This window comes from Neomonachus schauinslandi, chromosome 1, assembly GCF_002201575.2.
Source record: "Neomonachus schauinslandi chromosome 1, ASM220157v2, whole genome shotgun sequence".
NCBI lineage: Eukaryota > Metazoa > Chordata > Mammalia > Carnivora > Phocidae > Neomonachus > Neomonachus schauinslandi.
In genome coordinates, this window is record NC_058403.1 from 3,265,513 (window position 1) to 3,285,759 (window position 20,247).

A 20,247-nucleotide genomic window follows, 5' to 3' on the forward strand; every position below is an offset into this window, starting at 1 on the left:
TCACCAGCATCACCACAGCACCAGCACTCCCACCATCACCACCGCCTAACAGAATTGAGCCTATGCTTGGGCCAGAACCTGAGCCAAATGCCTTACAAGTCCTGTGACCCTGGGTCCTCCTAAGAACCTCATAAGCTTGGTGTCACCATCACCCCTCACACAGATGAGGATTCTAAGCCACAGAGAGAGAAGAAGCTGGCCTGGCCTGGCCAGGGTGGTCCCACATGCAAACCCGGAGCCTCCCTGGCTCTAAGCCCAGAGACGGATGCTGTGCTGACAGGAGAGCTCTAGTGGAGGTCTGCATGGGAGGTAAGTCACTTGCCCATAATTATGTATGCATTCTCTGTTTGCCTTGTTTTCCAGTTGCTGGTATTTCCGATGGCATACCTGGAACAAATATTGACTTAGGCTCCCCTCCCAGAGGAAAATAAACCAATTCAAATTCCTTATCTTTTGTCTACCAAGTTGTGATTCGTTTTCTGTAGCTTCTATTACCTACTAAGGTTTTACATACATGTCTATAAGCTCTTATAAGGCTTTGTCTGCCCTTGAAGGAAATCAGAGTATTTCAGTCTGGCACCTGGATCTCACGCCCCAGCTCCAGGAATTAGAACTCAACCCGACCAGTCCAGAGAACAGCCAATTTATGACACATCCGTGGATTCACAACTTTTCTTTCTTTGGGGGAGTTAAAAGGCAAATTCCCATTGGCTTATTAGTGCCCAAGAATTACAAGTGTTTAATACAGAAGACAGGCTAAACAGAGATCAAGACCAAAATCCCACCTTTTATGTTTCTTTTTTTTAAAGATTTTATTTATTTATTTGACAGAGAGAGAGACACCGAGAGCAGGAACACAAGCAGGGGGAGTGGGAGAGGGAGAAGCAGGCTTCCCGCCGAGCAGGGAGCCTGACGTGGGGCTCGATCCCTGGACCCTGGGATCATGACTGAGCCACCCAGGCGCCCCCTACCTTTTTTTCTAATACTCAGGAAATAAATGCATGACACTGAGGCCAAGATTGTAGGCTATCTACCTCTCTCTCCTTCTATGTGCATCTGCAATCTGTCTGCAATTCTCCTCTAATTATAAATTTCATAGACATATAAACTTGAGCATATTGTTCACCCCATGTTGCTCCTTGTTTTTAGTACACTTAAGGATAACGTCACAGTCAGAATGGATTACAGTTAACTGCTAGGCAGGCAATCCCTAAAATAAACTCTGTATTAGGCCTCATTTCCTTTTCCAAGTTAGGAGGTATTTTTCTGGTCACTGTGTTTGAAAAGAATATAAAATAATAGCAGAAACTACCATTTATTACTATGGGCCAGACTCATTGCATACATTCTTCTAAAGAAGAGAAGCTCCAGGGGTGCCTGGTGGGCTCAGTCGGTGAAGGACCTGCCTCATGATTTTGGCTCAGGTCATGGTTTCAGGGTCGTGAGATCGAGCCCCGTGTCGGGCTCCGCACTGGGCATGGAACCTGCTTGAGGATTCTCTCTCTCCCTCTGCCTCTGCCCCTCCCCCTCACATGCCCGTGCATGCTCTCTGTCTTTCAAATAAATACATAAAATCCTTAAGAAGAGAAGTTCTGTACGCTGGAAATCCTGGAGCGCCGGCAGCAGCAGAGCCCTACCCCCCATTGCCACCCCGGCCGCCAGCTCGGACCCAGCCCACGGGTCTGCACCCCGGCCTCCCCGCCTGCTGGGGTGGTCGTAAGCTCACTGTAGACATCATTCTGCATCATCTGTGTGCATTTCAGAGTGCATCCCTAACATCCAAGATCCTTGCTTATGGTTCAAGATAGCCACAGTGTGATTTTCACACGGAAAGGAAATTAACGAGAATCTCCCTTATCACTCCTCAGCCACTTATGTCTTCATCCACATCTCTATATCTCTGTACATCTATATGTCTGTATCTGTGTTTTTAGGGCATGCTTTAAGGATCAGAAGTAGTATGTATTCTTCACCAAATAAATGGCAGGAATGGAAAGGGGACGAAACACGTGGATAGAAAGAGACTTAAGGAGACAGCAAATAAACACAGTGCATGGCCAGGTTTGGATCCTGACTTGAAAACGTGTGTGTGTGTGTGTGAGAGAGAGAGAGAGAGAGGGAGAGAGATGGTTCCCTTTCCTTTCTTTGCCATTATTTGGTGAAGAACACATATAGTCTTTGGTCCTTAAAGCATGTCTTGAAGGTGGGTGTCATTCTTCCCAATTTGTAGCTATTAAGGTTCAGAGAGTTTCAGGAACGTTTCCAAAGTCACGCAGCAAGTGAGCAGCAACATGACGGTGATGAACAGGAAGGGCGTGTGTGAGCGTCTGGCAGCGGGGTGATGGTCGGCAAGGGAGCCGTGAGGGACGGCTCGGGGTGACAAGCCACTGTGGGATGATGGAGGCCACAGTGCGGGAGGCCACCCAGCGCTCCGATGGAGCTCAGATGCAGCATGGGTACAAAGCTTCCCGGAACTGTGGGAGACCTAGTTTGGGGCAAACCACAGGGGAGCCCCCGAATACCGACCTCTCTGCCCTTGCAGAGCCCTTCCCTCCTCAAGGTGGCGGTAATACCAGCTCCACCTGCTTTGAGGCACCGTAAGCCCCCAGGGGGAAGTCTCTGCACTGAGCCCGAGAGGCTGGAGAGACCATCCCATCCCGTGGGAAGACCTTTCCCTGAAGTCTGCACTGTGGGGCACAGAACCCGAAGCCAGCCTTCCTGGGTCCACCCCCAGCTCTGCCTGCACCCTGGGGCCATGGGCAAATTCTTTATCGCACACTCTCCGCATCTGCAACATGCGGCAGACGCTGGTCACCTCTATAAAATCCTTAGAAAGGTATGTGGTACGTAGCGGGCACTGTACAAAATCTGCTGGGCAGGTGCTATCCCCACTTCACAGATGTGGAATCTGAGGGTCAGGATCATACAGCTGGCATAGGGCAAGGCCAGCCGCAACCCCCAGCCTGCCCATCCCAGGGCTGCTGCGTAAGCAACAAGCTGATGGCGTGGGGGGCGGGGGGGGGCGTGGGGGGCGTGGGGGCCGAGTGATCTGCAGCATACCACGGCCTCCCAAACCCACCTCTTTATCAAGCATCTTCTCTCAGCTCCGGCACACAGGAAGCCCTCAACGAACGTCTCTGAGGTGAAAGGGTTTGGGAGGCACTTTTGCTCAGCACCCCACGAGCTCACTCCATCCAAACGAACAGCAAAACTTGGCGTGGGAGGGGAGAGACAGCTAAGGCCCTGCTTGGGGTGTGCGGCCGGCTGGCAGGCAGGTGACCGGTCCGTGGAGGCGGGCGGGCCGGAGGGACGGGAGGCACACCGGGCTGCCAGTGAAGGGAAGGTGCCATCCCCTCACTGCGCCCTGCTCCCACTCCAGACCCACGATCCCACTGGCTTTCGGGGATACGGGAGGAGCCTTGGGAACAGGACGTGTGGCACAGTCTGAGGCCAGAAGCCCGCAGAACGGCATGGAAAAGGGCTCTGTAGCACCCTTCTCCACCTTACGTGGCCACGTCTCTGCAGATTAGATGAAGGATCCTGGGATGAGATGAGCCTGGATCACCTCGGGGGGCGGGGGTGCTTAAGTGAAGTCACAAGGCGGCAGAGAGATGTGAAGACGAATATAGAGTTCTGAAGGCACCCGAGCGGTGTGGCCACAAGCCAAAGCGTGCTGACAGCCCCCAGGAGCGGGAGAGCAAGGAACGGCTTCCCCCTAGAACCTCTAGGCCAACGAGGCTCTGCCAACGCCTTGATTCTGGTCCAGTGACGTGGATCCTGGACTCCGGCCTCCAGAACTTTGAGAGAATAAATCCGTGCTGTTTGCAGTCGGGCTGACAGTGGGAATGTGCCACAGCGGCCCCGGGAGCTGACGCAGCCCTGGGCGCTCAGGCTGGACTCTCTGCAGGGACCAGGAATCCCTGAAGCTTGTGGGAGGCTCGGAGCGCATCTGTGACGGGGAGCACACTCCGGGAGGGGCCACGGGGGACGGATTACAGGCGGGAGGCCCACCCCCTTGTCCCCTCACAAGAGCTGATGTGGGCTTGGGCTGGAGCAGGGGGTGGGGAGGCTGGGGAAGAACCGTCTGGCCACGCGGGGACATTCCTGTCCTGGCTGACGACGTTCTTTAGCAGGACACAGCTACGCAGACTGTGTAAACCCGTCCAGCTCAGGTTCTGGGCTGCTTGGGCTCAGCAGCATCTCGGGGCCCGTGTCCCCGCGCCTGCGTCTGCGAGGGTCCAAGGCTTCCTCCGCCCAGAACCCGTTCGTCACGGCAGGTCCGTCCCACCGCTCCCTGTCACTCTTCTGGGTCGCTCTGTTTTGTTTTTCTACTTCAGGCGTCTGAGGTCACTCTCCCCGGTTATAAATAATGGATCGCAGGGGATTGAAAGTGCAAAGAGCAGACAGCTGGAAGGGTAAGAAACGTGCGTACATGGAGCACCCTTCCAAGGACTGCTTCAAGTGAGGACATTTCCAAAGGTGTCTCTCTGGTTTCAATTGGCTTTACTTCTTGAGTTCCCATTCAAATAAGAGGTGGCTCTTGATGCACCACCCTTGCATTTCCCGGAGCTGGGCCCTCACCCAGCTCTCCCGCCTAACCTGTGCCCCTCCCCTCAAGGTCTTTGTCCAACTCTGCTGTATCAGGGGTCTGAGTGTGGGCCAGTGAGACCCGTCCTGGGGTCCAGGCTTCTTCATGCCCGGGGGGAGGGGCTGTGGGGAGGACCACCCACGGGAGACCCCAGCATGCAGCCCTCAGCTGCGTTGGGCAGGGCCAAGGGGGTGGCGGCGGGTGAAAAGACATGGGGGAGACCTAGCCTGGGAGGCAGGAAAACCCTCCTCAACTGAGACCCCGAGCTCTGGCACCTTGGAAAGTGAGCACCACCGCTCCCATCCTCTTTACCAGATGGAACAACATAGGGGAGCACCAGTGTGCAGCCGAGGGGCTGTTGGTGAGGGAGCTGGTCCTGCGTGGGCCTCCTTGGGGCGGGCCAACAGGTGGCCGCAGAGGCCTTGGCCAAATGGCAGGTATTGGCCCTGAGGTTGTGGGTGGGGAGCAAACCCTGAGGATTCTGGGTGACTTAGGGCTTATGGCCCTTTCAGGAGAACCTGTCAAGGCTTTGGGAGGAGGGTGATGCATCTTCTGGCTTGAGCCAGGGGACCGTGACTTCTTTCCAGAGGAATCCACTCGTCAGCACTATCTCCTTATCTGGGTATTTTCAAGTAATCCTGGAAATCATTCACCACCCCTGACCTTCTTGAGACCCATGCTGGAGTCCGTACTTGCATGAAACCCGGAATCCACACCGTGAGCAGAGGTAGTCCAGAATGAGCTGGAGAAGCAGGTCAAGTTTCCACATCCTTCTGTCCACCTCCCCTCGGCAGGCCTGGGAAGCAAACCCCACTTCCTCCCGTTAATGGCGGCCATGGGGACCCTCCCTGCACCACTCACTTTACAAGGCCACTTTGTTCCAAGGGCACGAGGCAGGCAAGAGGAGGGAGGGGCATGTTTTTATTCAAAGTTCTTTTTCATGAAATGCCTCAAATAAACTATAACTTTAAATCCCCTTTGAAATAATTGTAATACCCCCAGAAGTTTGGGGGTTTGGATGGGGACACGTCATCCTGCAAGTCATGAGCGGGGGGCTGACATGGGCAGTGACAGAGCACAGGACAGCGTGGGCAGCGGATCTGAGGTCCTCACACAGCCACCTGGCGGGCCGTGGCGGGGGACAAGGAAATCCGAGAGATGTGGGAGAAGGTGGGCAGTTCAGGGCCACAGGAGTGGAGAAGTCCTTCCTTCCTGCCTCCTTCCTGCCTCTTTTCCCTTTTCTCTTTATTGCCTTGAAATTTCATTAGAAAAACTGAACATGGTTTTTTGCCAGAAAAGAAGTGTCTCTGAGCGTAGGCAAGGGGCCTCGAGTCCAAGTCGGCCGCGTGCCTGCTGCTGCGGGGGCTGCAGTGGCCTCCCCACCCTGCTTCTTGTCCTTCAGAGGCTGGCCTCCACCCGCCAGGCTGAGGCCTCGCGGGCCTCCTGTGGAGCTGCCACAGTCCCTCCAAAGGTCAGGGTTCTGCTCAGTGCCGTTGGACTTTGGGGGGGGGGGCGGGTCACTGTGATGTAACCTCAGCTGGGGCCGTGTCTCCCCGGCCACGCTGAGCCACAGCCCTGTGTGCGGGCTCACTCTTCAATTTGATGCCTGGGGCTTACAGCAGCTGGCTGAAAGCGGCCAACCCCCTGGCTCTTCTTTTTTTTAAGTTTTTTTAAAGATTTTCTTTATTTTTTTCTGACAGAGATCTAGAGCGCACAAGTAGGCAGAGAGGCAGGCAGACGGAGAGGGAGAAGCAGGCTCTCTGCTGAGCAGGGAGCCCGATGTGGGGCTCAAACCCAGTACCCTGGGATCACGACCCGAGACGAAGGCAGACGCTTAACCAACTGAGCCACCCGGGTGACCACCCCCCTCACCGGCTCTTTCTTCCAGAAACCAAGCCTGGCCCTTAGGAGGGGCAGGTGAGGGGCGGGAGGCGCCGCGAGGGCCCCTTTGGTGCCGGGACCCACCTCGGCTCTAGAGCGGCCTCTCCTGGCTGCCTGCTCTGTCCCTCTGGAGGACATGCCCAGGGCTCACTGCAGGGGCTGAGGCCGAATCAGAAATCCAGCCCCGGGAGTGTGGGGGGCAGGGGGCGGGGATGGGGGGTAGGGGGGCGGAGTGTTCCAGGAGGTCTGGCATCCAGCCTGTGGCCTCGGCTGCTTCTGCACAACACCCAGGAGATCCAGGGTCCCTCATCTCTGGAGAGACCAGTCACTTCTCAGCGCCTTCCCCGCCGCCCCCCCCACCCCCGCCAGGGCTGTCCGCCCCGCCGACGTCCAGACGCTACCTGGCCCTGTGTCCACACAGCTCTCCGAGGTTGGCACCCATTTCCTTCACCTGCTCAGCCTGGGGCCACTCAGCCCGGGTTCCAGAAATAGCTGTGGGGAAATTCACTGCTCCTACACTTCCCCACACACTCCTTTGCTACGGAAGCGCCTCCCTGGACCCCGGCTCCTTGGAATACTCCAGGCTGGCTTTGCCGATGGGGCACAGATGCCATCTCCGACCTCTGTTACTTGGGGCACAGCCTTCTAAACAACACACACAAAATGGGATCAAATACATGCTGGGACCACGGCCATGCATCCGGCGGCTCCAAGGAGGGGGGTGTCCTTAAGTCTTAGGGGCTCCAAATGTCCAGGCATCATTGGCCATCACTGGGGTCACGTTTCCCAGCCCCTCTGGTGTCTGTTCTGGGCTCTGGATGTTCTGTGATCCATAGCGGCGGTGAGATGTGTTAGCCTTCAGAAGCTCCACCAAGAGGTCTCAGAGTACGTACGAACCTTTAACCACAGCTCACATCTTCACTTTTCCCTGCGTGAAGTTTACAGGACACAACTCTGAGAGAAATCATTCTGGGGGCTGCTCCCCAAGCGCCCTGGCAATGGCTCGAGCCCCAGCCTGGCTCACCAGCCACGCCCCGCGGCTGTCCGCCCTCAGCTTTCCCGCACGCAAGCCCTGGGTTTGCTGCTCTCGCAAATGCCAATTCAACATTATTGAAGATCTCTAGATGATAATGTCAAAAGGCACTGCCTCTTTTTCTGTTATTTGTAAGGCTATAAAAGTTTTTTTTAAAAAAATTCCCTAAAGGCAAAAGCTGTGAGGACAAAGAGCTTGATCACCGGGTTCCGTTAACTGCTTACAAAATACATCAGCCCCGTGTGTGACTGGCCCCCAGGATGACCGAGCTCCGGCCCCCCTACACCTCCCTTTGGCAGTGCTGACTGCGGGACGGGGGCAGCTTGTCCTCATGGTAGTGTTCCGGGCTAAACAGAAAAAGTCTGTGCCAAAGCCCGCCAACTCCTGCCATTCTACGGGTGGGCTCTGACTTTGTTTCCCCAAAGCACCCCACCTCCGTCTCCCCCAGGCCAGCCGTCTAGTGGCCAACGTGGCAGCGAGCCCCCCGGGGCCGCCGCTGACAGCAACTAGCCACACCCCCTGCCAGCGCAGCTCCCTTCAACAGCAAAATCACCGTTAAGGGCTGTGGGTACCACAACCACCCCCCTCCAGCAAAATAAATGAGGCTGAAGCCTGGATCGCTCATGCAACCGGAGAGCTGGTGTGCACGCGACGCTGGCTGTCCTAGTTCATCCATGCCTGCCTGCCTGAGCAGTCACCCCACCGCCCGCCCTCCTCACTGCAGTCCCCACAGCTCCATCTCTGAAACGGAGGAGAAATGAAAGGCATCCGTGGTCCCAGCTTCTGTGAAAAGACCAGGGGGACGAGGGTGGACCTGGGGCTACCCCAGGAAGCATGGGATCACGGAGCTGGGAACACCTCGGGGCTGGGCGGGCCCTGCATGTCACAGAGCACGCCTGGACACGGGGCCCCTTGCGGGGACTGACGGCCGGCTGCCCCACGGGCCACTTGCCAACCCAGGAGCACGAAGCCAGGGGTCTCCATAAGGCTCTCCCAACAAGACACGGAGATCTGACTGCCTTACATCCACAACACGAATAAATAAGTTCCAAACAAATAAAAATAACAGGGACTTTAGGTAGCACTGGCCACGTAACTGGCCCCGTTTTAACACTGGACACACATTTACGCATTTAATCAGAACGACTGCATGAGGGAGACGCTCCCTTCACCCCACTTCACAGATGGAGTCACCGAGGCATGTCAGGAACTTGCCTGCACATGACCCTCTTCAAAGGCAGACACACTTGCCCTGGAACCCATGCTCTCGACCGTGACATCATGCTGCCAGTAAATGCGCGGAATGTCACTGAATCGGAGAGGCAGCCCCCTCCCTGAGCAGTTTACTCTCCCCGCCTGTAACATATCCCACCTCCCAGACCACACCACACACAACTCCTCAGATTCACACAACTGCAACCAGGAAACCATGGAGGGCTTTAGGGAGAAGAGTGTTTTCCGGAAAACACAATGATATACCCACCGCAATGAGGAAATAAGAATGTGAATGACTGAGCTCTAAAGACGATCAGGCAGGTTCACTGAGGATCAACCGGATAAACAGAACGTGGACAATACACATGATGGAATATTATTCGGTCTTAAAAAGGAAGAAAACTGCCCCATGCCACAACGTGGACGAAACTTGAGGACACCATGCTCAGTGAAGTAAGCCAGCCACAGAAGGACAAACACCGTGTGACTCACTCACAGGAGGGACTCAGCGCAGTCAGACCCACAGGGACAGAGAGTAGGAGGTGGGTGCCAGGGGCCGGGGAGGGGCTGGGGGAGTTCGCGTTTACCGGGGACAGAGTTTCGGTCTGGGAAGATGGAAAAGTTCAGGACGGATGGTGGGGACGGCTGCATAAGAATGTGAGTGTGTTCAGCGCCATGGAACCCGGAAATGGTTAAGATGGCAAATTTTATATGTATTTTGTTAAAATTAAAAAAAAAGGCACGTGGGGCAACATCTAAAGCCAACTTGCTGAGACGTTCTGGTCCGAACTTAATCTTCTGGACCAGGTTTTCAGCAATGCTGTGAGATTCTGTTCAGGCCAATGCTCCCATCCGGTAATCGGCTTGGGGATCCGGGGAGCAGACGTGGAGCCGTGGTGGAGGTGAGGGGGACAGGCGGACAGGTGGGTGCGGTCAAGGCAAAGGAACCACACTGTCGACTGCAGAGATTGGTTTTTTTGAGGTTGCAAGTATCTGGGGCTGAGGAGCTGAGTGCTGTTTAGACAGTGGCCCACCACGTGACCGCATCCCAAACATGCCTAGGGAGAGATGCATGCATGCGTCCGTGTGGCCCGGGGGGCGCTGAGACACAGGGGGGCATCCTTCCTGGGGGTGGGGCCAGCTGGTGGGCTGCTGCTGTCTTGTGCAGGTGGGTACCTGGGGGTCCCTTTGTGTCTTCCGGGTACCCTCTTATCCCTTTTAGCTCTGGACGTCTGCCAGTTCCCAGTAGCGCGGGCTGCTGGGTCATCGGTGGCCCGGGAAGCAGATGACCGGGTACCGACGGCTCAGCCTCTGCCTTCTGCTGTGGGAAGGGCCTCGGGAGCAGCAAAGCCAGGACAGGGGTGTGGGGCCCCAGCCTCCAGTGAGCCAAGGCTCCCTGTGCACCCAGTCCCGCTGTCTGACCGCGGGGCGGCGTCCTGGGCTCCCTGTGGCTGGCTCTGCTATCAGCCGCTTGGCTGAGTCCATTTCCTCTTCATCTGCATGTCGGTTCACATCAGCCGTCTGACGGGGACACCATGCTCTTCGTCTGCTCTTGCTTCTCTTCCTGGATGACCGGAGCTGCACTCTGCATGTGTCTGAGGCCAGGCAGCCCTTAGCTCACAGCGGCTCTGGGGAGGCCACCGGCCCTCCCGGCTCGCGGCTCACGTGGTCCTGTTTCCAGCAGCCTCTGCCAAGTTGGAGATGAAGGTGTCCTGGATAGTGGGCCCCGGGGACCTGGGGCCTTAGTTCAGGCTCGCAGTGGGCTCGCAGAGATACCGACCGGGGACGGGAAGGGTTGCCCCAGCTCCTTCCACAGTGTGCTGGGGGAGGGAGGGAGCAAGGGACTGCAAGCAGGATGTGCTGGCCGAGCCTCCCCGTGTGGCCAGCTCGCCAGCCCTGGGCACTTCGCACATTACTTAGTGCTATCTGCGGTCACCCAACGGGGGCGTTACTGCCGCGCCCACTTAACCAAGGAGAAGGTGACTTCCCTCGGACCTCCCAACTGTCAAGGGACAGAGCTGGATCTGTGGGGCTGTTGATCCCTCCCCACTCGGTGTGGCCACCCCTCCAAGACAGGAGGAGCTGCACATAGTCTGAGAGACCGCCGTGTCATTATCTGTCAATCCTGATGACATTAGTGGGGTTCAGCCACGCCCCTCCTGGGGCCTCCAGATGTTGGGAACGAGGCTTTAGGCCAGGGCAAGTGGGAAGGAAGAGGGAGGCCAGAGTTCTCTGACTTCTCAGCGCCCAGGGCTAGGTAGAATTCGGAGAGGTTGCGTTTCCAAGAGTTTCTGTTTGCACAACACCTTCTGGGCCGATCTACTTGTTGAGCAAGAGGCTGAACACACGGTGTTCTTGTTAAATCTCACCTCCCAGCTCTGACCCAGCTGGAGACAGACGGGTCATCGTGAGCTCGGGGGCAGGCCTGGAGGCAAAATGCCTCCCCCATCGCCCGCAGACCATCTCCGGTTTTCCGCTGGAAACCAAGACGGTGTGGGATGACTCCCTTCTCCAAACTAGGAGTCCCCAGACTTCCCTGCGTTGCAATTAGCTTCTGTTACCATTTCAGTACCTGTGTAAATATCTTAAGCTATAAACATTTAAAGAAAGATAAGCAGACGGGGCTGGAACTGCGGGCGATGGCCGAGGGGTGCTCCCGTCCCCTGGCAGGGATGCAGGGCTAACAGGAACGCCCAAGCCCAGAGAACTCACCATGGGTCTGCCTAGCCAGTGCATCAGCCCTGTGCAAACCCAGGGAAGACCCCTCCGCTCCTGGGCTCCGCTGGTTTGGAGTGCGGGCAGAGCAGGTGCGCACAACTTAAAGTGAAAGGGAATTGTCACTGGGCTTTGCCGGGTGGCAGGACAGACGTACTTTCCAGGAAGGGGAAACGTGCCCATGAGTTGGGGGGTCTCAAGGTCCTGCAGCGCTGATCACACGGGACAAGACAGGGGCAGCTACACCCTTCAAGAATGGAAGACAGTAAGAAGTGCAGCAGCTTCTATTTGCGCCAAAGGCAAGCAATGAAGGCCTGAAGAAGCGCAGCAGCTTCTATTTGCGCCAAAGGCAAGCAATGAAGGTAGACGAGCCTGAAGTCCCTTGGAGGGCGCAGGGCTGGAGCAGAGCGGAGGACAGAGGGAGGCAGGCGGGAGGAAGGGAGGTGGCTGGCAGGGCTGCAGAGGCCTGATCTCCAAGGGTGGGGGGAGGGCCCTGCCACAGAGGAAAACTGAGGGTCCAGGCCCTGTAGGCACCAGGGGAAGGAACCAAGGGCGTACCCCGGAATCCCTGTCACAGCGGGCCCAGGCAGGGTGGACGCCGGCTCCCTGGGAGAAGACGGGACCCCTGAGCGCACAGGGCCTGGGGAGGGGCTAGCAGTCAGCCGTGAACCAGGCACAGTCTTCTGCAGATAGTTCAACAACTTCCCAAGATTGCTCTTCCCTTTGGGTTTTCCTCATTCATTTCCTTGTTTTAGAGTAGAAACCACTTAACAGAGTCAAGTGGCTGTTGGCTGTCTTGGACCTGGGTTCCAGTGGCAGAGTAAGGCCGGGGTTCCTGCGGCAGCAAGACTGGGACAAGGACGCAGGAGCTCAGAGTGGCCGAAGGTGGTCTGGGCAGACTGCCATGTCCCTGAGCGGCCAGGGCAATGCACCAACGGAGGTGCTCCCTTCCAGAGCTGGTAGGAGCTCCAGAATGCCCATCCTTGTCCAGATGAGGCTTCTCAGCAGCTCCAGCCCAAAGCCAGGCCCCAAGGTCACGTGAACCCCTCACTCTTCTTCATTGGTAATGGTAAGGTCATCAAACGCATGCCTGAACGTGCTACCAGGCAGGGCCCCTCCTCCCCCCCCACGCCAAGGGCACCACCCTGGCAGCCCCGGGACATCCCAGCTGAGTGCCCCCTCTCTCCGATGTACCGTGTGGGGAAGGGGAGAAAGGAACAGGTATACTGAGGCCAGGGCCAGCGGAAGAAAGGAAAACGCAAACCATCTGGGCAAAGAAGAGAAGCAGCATCTTCTGGAGAAGAGTCCTGTGGAGCGGGGGACCCCAGCTATCCAGCTTTGGGGACCCCGGCTCCCACTCCCTCCTCCTTCAACAGGAGGAGGGGAAGAGGCATCAAAGGGACAGGCGTGTGGAGGTGAGTGAGGCTGTCCCCTTGGCCATCCAGCAGTTCCTAACCTGGGTCACCCTAAGTCTTCCCAGTCTGCAAAAAGTCCCCTTCCCCCACGCCGGGCCCCCCAAAGCCAGTCTTTACCAAGGAAGGGAGCCTATTCATCATGCATCCCACTTCTGGCACACAGCCCTGCCCCACCAGCGGGGCCTGCCATGTCCTTCTGTCCGTCCACGGGCACCCTGCAACAGCTGTGGTTTACCATCTGTGAGCCCATTGCTCGGTGGGACAGGGTCGTGGGTATCACGTTCGCACGGGACCCAGCCCTCGGCACACAGTGGCTGTTGGATAGCTCCTCTAGAGAGCGGCCTAAGTGATGGGTCTTGTCCGGCTGATTCTACGACAAGCAGCACTACAGGGATCCCCACCTTACACAGAGATTAGGGACCTTGCCCAGGCCACGGGGATGCAGGCGAGGCCCTGGGAGCAGCCGCACGGCTCTCTGCTGCCTTTGTGGGGACCCAGCGGGGCGCAGGCTCGGAGGATAACCTCTGCCCTCCAAACCCCCCCCCCCGCACAGCGCTGAAGGAAAGCCCGCAGATGGGAGCTCGATCCCCTCACGGCGGCCTGAGGATCCCCCAAATTCCCCCTGCTGGCCTCGCGCTGTGTCACCCTGGGTGAGCTGTGTGTCTGGAGTCTTCTTCATGTCAGAAGGCACTGAACTAGCTATCCGGGAGCTGCAGTGGTTTCTTCAAGCACCTGAGAAACATCCAGTATCCAGTGTCACCACCCCACGTACGTCCTCAGACAGGGCAGGTGGCCTCCCTTCCGGTGACCTGGGACCGTTCCCCCTAAGCTTGGCTGGAGCACATTACACCTGCAGGAGTCACTGCTGTGAACGCTCTCCCCCCACATTGGTGCTCTCTCTGGGGGGGAGCGTGGGGTGCCCAAGAGAAGGTCACTGGAGGGGCAGAGGGCGGGGGAGACAAAGCAGTGCCTTAGCCCCTCCCCCACCCCTGGCGCGCCCGCCCCTCGGAAGCAACAGGGGTCTGTGTCCATGACCTTCCTGGGAGAAGCGCTGGGCAGGATAAAAGGGAGGCAGAGCAGGGCTGAATCCAGTGCCTGGAGCCTTAAGGACGGAAAGCGCGGCCACAGAAAGCATTGCTGGAAATGCTCTCAGCAGAGACACTTTCGGTCCCCACCATGCTGCCGGGTGTGCGGTGAGAGCCCCGTTGTCCTTTTCCAGCACGTGCTTGGAAACCCCAGATGCTTCGGCTCTCAACCACGGCTAGAAGTCCAGCTAGAGCTTCCACCAGAGTCAACAGCGCAGGCAGAGGGCGCAGAGCCCGGTCAAGAACCGCTAACAGGCCTTGCGGCCACGGGCGAGGTTTAGACCACAGCCTACTCGGGCTCCCCCTCCCCTGTCTGTATCAGCGAAAGGCCACTGTGGACAGAGAGAGGGACCCACCTGTTCCCGCGGTACCCCACGCACTCTGGTCGTACGGTCTTGTGTCCTTCTCAGGACGGTCTATAAAGCAGAGACTGCCGTCGCTCTCTACGGAGGGGGAGGCCAGCTCAGAGCTGCCCCTGGACTTGCTCAAGACCACAGAAAGTAGGGGAGCCGGCACTCAGCGGCAGATCTGGCCCCTCCCAAGGCCACGGCCTCTCTCCTGAATGCAGGTGTGCCTCCAGGGCTGTTTTTCCGGAGGTCACCCCAACCTCAGGTGTGTCACCTTCTCAAAACCAGCCTGCCTGCCACGCGGGCAGAGCTTGCCAGACTCAGCGCTCACCTCCCACCCTCTGGCGCCTCTCTGCCACTTCTTACCCACTTCCAATCCAGCTTCTCGGGGAGACCTTTGGGAAGTTCTCGGGAAGAAGCTGTCACTTCTGACCTGGTGGCGGGCATCTCATCTCATCTCTTTCAAAAAGATGAAAATAGGCCAATCTCTGAGAATTCTCATCTGGTGCAGTAGGAGTGTGTGTGCTTGTGCAGATGTGTGCACGCGCTTGTTGGCACGTGCGTGTGTCGGCGTGTGGGTTTGCTCTTGTGAGCGTGTGTGGTTCGTGCACACGTGTGCGTATCCGTGTGCAACATGGTTTCATGTGCGTGTTGTGTGTGAACACATATGTGCACACATGTGGGCACGTTTGTGCACGCGTGTCCGCAGCACAGGGAGGTATTCAGCCGAGAGTCATTTCTACCTTTGAGGGGGTTGTTAAGTCCCTGCTCAGTCACAGGTGCCGAGTCCTGGAAGTCAGGGGACCGGAGTCCAGTCCTCCGTCTGCCGCTGACCAACTGCCTAGCACTGACGAACAAGAAGCTTGACAACCTGGCCTTGCAGACTCTTCCTGTTCCCTGCTCTCTGATTCTATTAAAGCGGGCGCTGGTGGGGGAGGGGCAGTTCTCACTTCCTGGGATGGAGACGGGGATGGGAGAGTGAGGGTGGCTTCTGGCAAGCCTATCAGCTGGCAGAGGCACTCCAGAGATCTCTGGAGACTCCCCCCGCTTCCCCCGCCTCATGCCTGCTCTGTCACTGGCTGGGGCATCCCTCCCTGGCTTCCCGGCAGGGGGCGGGGGGGGGGGGGTCCTTGAGAAGAGCAAGGGGATTGGTGGCAGCTTCCCTGAAATGCCCAGCTGAAGTTTGGGAGTGATTCCTCACTATGGTTTTTCCTGGTGGGGGGGTGGTTCTGGAGGAGCTAAAAATCCCCCCTCCAAGCCAGCTTTCTTATTGTGCCTCTCTGCCAATCAGAAACATGGGCCCAGGACGCTCTGGACTCAGGCCAGGGGCTTAGCAAGGGAGGGGCCAGGAACAAAGAGGGTCTGCTGGGAAGCTTCTCCTATGAGAGTCAAGTTGGTTAGGGACCCTGGACATCTGGAGGGCTTCATGCCTCCAGAGAAGGGCAGAGAGACCACAGGGCTGGTCTGGCCTGTCCCTCAGTCTCTCTGTGGGCCCAGGAGGTAGAGCAGCCTCAAGGACCCCCCTCTGCTGTCAGAGCTGACCATCTGTCCAGTGGGGTACAGGGAGCGGGGGGTGGGGGGCTGCTGAGCGCAGCCCCTGCTCCCTAAACCCCGCCCCCCCACCTGCTCCCCCCTGGCCAGGAAGCACCACCACTGGGTGGGGGGGCTGCGTACTCGGTCACCCTCCGTGCCTCAGTCACCATCCCTGCCTGGGGACCACGTCCCGCAGGGCAGCCCAGGGGCTCTGCGGCGCGTCTGCTCTGGGAAATGAAAGGCTTCATGCACCAGCCTCTGAACATACAAACTCAGCCTGATGAGATTTGTTACAAAGAAAGCTCTGCCCATGAAGTGGAAAAAAATACCCCCTGGTGGGCCGCCCCTTTCCCGGGGGGGGGGGGGAGGCGGCGCGTGGGGACAGCAGCTCCGCAGAGCCCTGCTGCCCCCAGCCCAAGTTGTCAGAGGCTGCAGCCCGGACCCAGGACGCGCGGACGCACAGACGACGGCCCTCCACACGGGCCGCCCTCCGTCGCTGCGCCAGGTTCCCCCACCCGCCGCTACGACCCCCCGCGCGGTCACCCGAGGAGGGGCCCCTGCGCGGGATCGCACGGCGGGGGCCAAGCACAGCGCTGCGGGGGAGGGCGTGAGCAGCGGGGGTGGAGGCACACAGCGGGGTGGGGGGGCTCGCACCGGAGGCCGCGGGTGCGGAGGGTGGGGAGGAGGCTACCTTCTGAATGCGCCCATCGATGTCCAAGTAGATGGCCTTGGGCCGGTAGCTGGAGGAGCCGGATCCCATCTTGCGCCGATCGGCTGCACTTGGACTTTTTACTGTACTTTCTCGACGCCAGCCGCCGCGGGGAGGGCGGGGAGTGGGAGGGGGGAGGGGGCGGCGGCGGCGGCAGGACGGGGGAGACCAGCCAACCAGAGCGCCGCCGCCGCACGGTGCGGGTTAGGGCCGCCGCCTCTGGCGCGCGCGTCTAGGCTCGTGCTCCGCCTCCAGCCTCTGCCTCCCTCCTCCTCCCTCTTCCTCCTCCCTCCCTCTGCCTCCCTCCTCCCCCTCCTCCTTCCCCCCTTTCCCTCCCACCCCCTCTTTCCCTCCTCCGCCTCCCTCTTCCTCCCTATCCCTCCTCTTCCCTCCCTCCTCCTCCTTTCCCTTCCCTCCTCCCCCTTCCTCCATTCCCACATTAAGGCACACCCCCTCTTCTTCCGTTTGACTCCAGCCGCCGTGGGGATAGGGCCAAGAGAGAAGCCTATCTCCAAGTGACCCCTGGACAGATGCCCATAGCAGGTGACCCCCCTGGCTACAGAGTTGGTCACCTTCCCAAGTGCCAGAAGAAATTCCCAGAGCGACCCCCTCTGGCTGCAGGCTGGTCACCTTCCCAAGTGCCAGAAATCCCCAGAGCGACCCCCTCTGGCTGCAGGCTGGTCACCTTCCCAAGTGCCAGAAATTCCCAGAGCGACCCCCTCTGGCTGCAGGCTGGTCACCTTCCCACATGGACAGTTGCCCAGAGCGACTCCTTTGCCCCAGGTGGCTAATCCAGAACTGTTTAGCATTAGGCAACTCCCCGAGGCTCAGCCTCTCCTGGCCGTGATTGCCATCCTCATGTAATTTGACTAGGAAATGGGAAAAGTTGCTTCTCATTCATGCGCATCCTTCTAAGTTTTCTGTATATTCTCGGGAGTGACAGCCTCTTTCCGGCTGCACCCAGAGCTGAAATGGCAATTTTATTTCTGTTCTTAATGGAGCTGGAGAGAGGATTACCCAGCCAGCAGCTCTTGCTCTGCCCACCCTCCCCCCACCTCGTTAATCGCTGCAGGGAGTATGGGAAAAGCAGGAGGGAAAAAAAGGGATTTCAGGCAGTTAGTGACCTGTAGATCACAGTGGGGGCTGCTTTGAGGCTCCCGATTCTCTGGGATCTCCCAGTGGGACCCAGATGGGGGGAGGCTGGTAAGTGCCGAGTGGCTCCAAGTGCCTTTCCCTCTTGGAAACGCGTGTCAACCCAGCCAGAGAATGCCCTGATTGTTCCATTCTATGTGGATTCCAAGCCACTGCCTTGCATCTGTTGGATGTCTGGGTTTTGCGTATTGAGAGAGTGCCTGGTGCACACAGGCTCCTCCCTCCCTCCAGGCCTGCCCGAGCCAGGCTGACCACTGCCAACGGTCAGTGCCTTTCCCTTCCCTGGCCATGCAGCCTCCCCCTGGTGCACAGGCTTTCCAGAGTCTTCTGGCCCCCCTGGAGCATTGGCCAGGCTGGAGCGCTGGGGAAGGCGGGGCTCATCGTCTTTACGGGAAGCGTTCTTCCTCAGCCTTTGGATAGTCTAGTGTGTGTCATTTCATGTCTCCTGCCTGCTCTGGGAGTAGGACTCATCATTCTTTGAGAATGATGATGGCTTTGCCCTTGCCTCCAGCCCAGTGAAGGGACCACGTCAGAGCCTGGGCACCATGAGACTTGCTTTAGAAGTGACTAGCGGGAGAGCAAGAGGCAGCAGGAGACCTTCGAGGTAGGGGTAGCTGAAGCTGGGGGGTTATACTTGGCCACCTGACTCACAATCGTGATAACGTGTCCCCAGAACATTGGAAAAAGCACAGTTATTGTAGCTCCATTTTGTTGTCGGATGTTCTGATGTTTGGGCTAATCCAGTGGTGGATCTGTGGGACTGGTGTGCTGCCCGGTGTGGAAATCTCACCACCCAGCAGATGGCTCATTAGCCCGGCACTTATTTATTCCCCGTGTCTATAGCCATCTGACCTGACCCTCTCCAGTCATCTCCTTCTGGCGCCCTGGAAGGACAGGTGTCCAAATGCTGCGTGCAGCTCTGCAGAACTGTATACCCCAGAGGGGAGCGTGCAGTGCTAGGACTGCGTCCGGCATCATGTGGGGCAGGCCTCCTTGCAGGCTGGCTGGTTCCGTATTCAGAATAATACTCTCGTAAGCGGGTGATGGACGAGGACTGCTGCAGATACAGTGAGACTTTGGCGGCTGCCCCTAAGAGGGGTCCTTGCCCTTGCCTCATTCCCGCGCGGGGCAGTGTTTCCAGCACTCATCAGCACTGTCCTTACTGTGTGTCCGAGCCTCAGGAGAGAATACACAGAAATCTCGGCCTGGGGCCGCTGGCCTTTCACTGGGAGGCAGACAAGATGGGACAAAGAAATGTAGCATGTAGCGTGTTGGATCATAATGAGTGCCAAGGAGAAAAGTCCCTCTGGGAAGGAGATCCCAAATACGGCATATGGGGAGCTGATGTATTCAGGAACGCACCAGGCATAGCACACAGGAGTCGGGGAGCAAGGAGCCCAGAAGGAAAGAACCTTCTAGCAAAGGTGAAGAACCTTCAGGCCAAGGCTCCTCGCACAGGGGGCCGGTGCAGTGGGTGGGAGGAGGAGGAGGGGAGAGAGGGGGCCTGCAGTGGGGAGTGAGGTCAGAGAGATGAGGGGAGGGCAGGCCCCCGTGTGGGCCATGCAAGTCACCCGATGCCCCTGTTCTGGATGCCAGCCCCGCGGGCGGCGGAGCGGAGGAGGGACGTGGCTTACCCGCGTGTTGGTGTTTTGACAGCATCATCCGCTGCTGGCTGGCAGGGCTGTAGGAGGGAGGGCCGCGGAGACACTGCTGCGGTAGCGTTTGCTAAGAGCGCAGGTTACGGGGCCACAGCGGTGAGAAGTGGCTGGATTCTGCATCCAGTGTGGCTGATGCTCAGATCTTTCACTTCTGCTCATTGCTTAGGTTGGCATTATTTCTACTTTTTGCTCTCCTTCCCTTCTGTGTCATGTGGTCCTGCCTGAACTCATGCTCCTTCTTCCTGGACAGCCCCTGGGGTGCCATCCGAGGAGCCAGCTCTCCCCTCTGAGCACCGAATCAGCCCAGGTATCTCTGCGGTGTCCTTGACCTGTACTACTGACCCTGGCTTGGTCACCAGGAATGCAGCCCATATAAGTTCCCAGAATCAGGACAAAAACTAAAGAAACCGCCTGCCTCTGCCTGGTGGGCTGGGGCCTGGGGGCAGGACGAGGAGCCAGGGTGGAGCAGGAGGCCCCAGAGTGTTATGGGAACTTGGAGTTCACACAGTCCCCGGGAGAGTCACAGGGAAGGAAGCTTCTGATGGTCTGGGACGTCTGAGGGCCAGATCCTGCCTAAATCTCACAGGGAAGGGGGAAGAGGTGAAGGAGCTCCTGGAGGTGCAAAGCCTCCGGGGCTCCTGAGAGCCAGAGCCGGGGCCGGCCTCTGTCTCTGGCCCCCAGAGTGGACTGCACTTTCTTCTGTGCATGCACACAAGCTCATTGCTGTATGCAGAACTTACACGTGAATTGCCATAGAGACTGCCCCCAAGGAGAATTTCAAAGTAAGGCATCAGAGCCAAAATGAAGAGCAGAGGGACTGAGCTGAGACCGTGGTGGGAGGGGCTGGGTCCTGGTCCCCGGGGCCCACACCAGCTCTTCATCTCCGGCTTGAGGAAGCAAAGCCACGTGAGGAGCA

The 20,247-nt window shown here is 58.0% G+C and overlaps 1 protein-coding gene across 1 annotated transcript in view; it reads right to left on the bottom strand.

Moving 5' to 3' along the window:
* Positions 1-16,597, bottom strand: part of PDE9A (phosphodiesterase 9A) — a 94,602-nt gene extending 78,005 nt beyond the window's left edge. Inside the window, exon 1 of the mRNA XM_044918938.1 lies at positions 16,504-16,597. Coding sequence (XP_044774873.1) covers positions 16,504-16,572 — 69 coding nt within the window. The 5' untranslated portion in view covers positions 16,573-16,597. The remainder of the gene's footprint in view (positions 1-16,503) is intronic.
* Between the last annotated feature and the right edge of the window lie 3,650 nt (positions 16,598-20,247).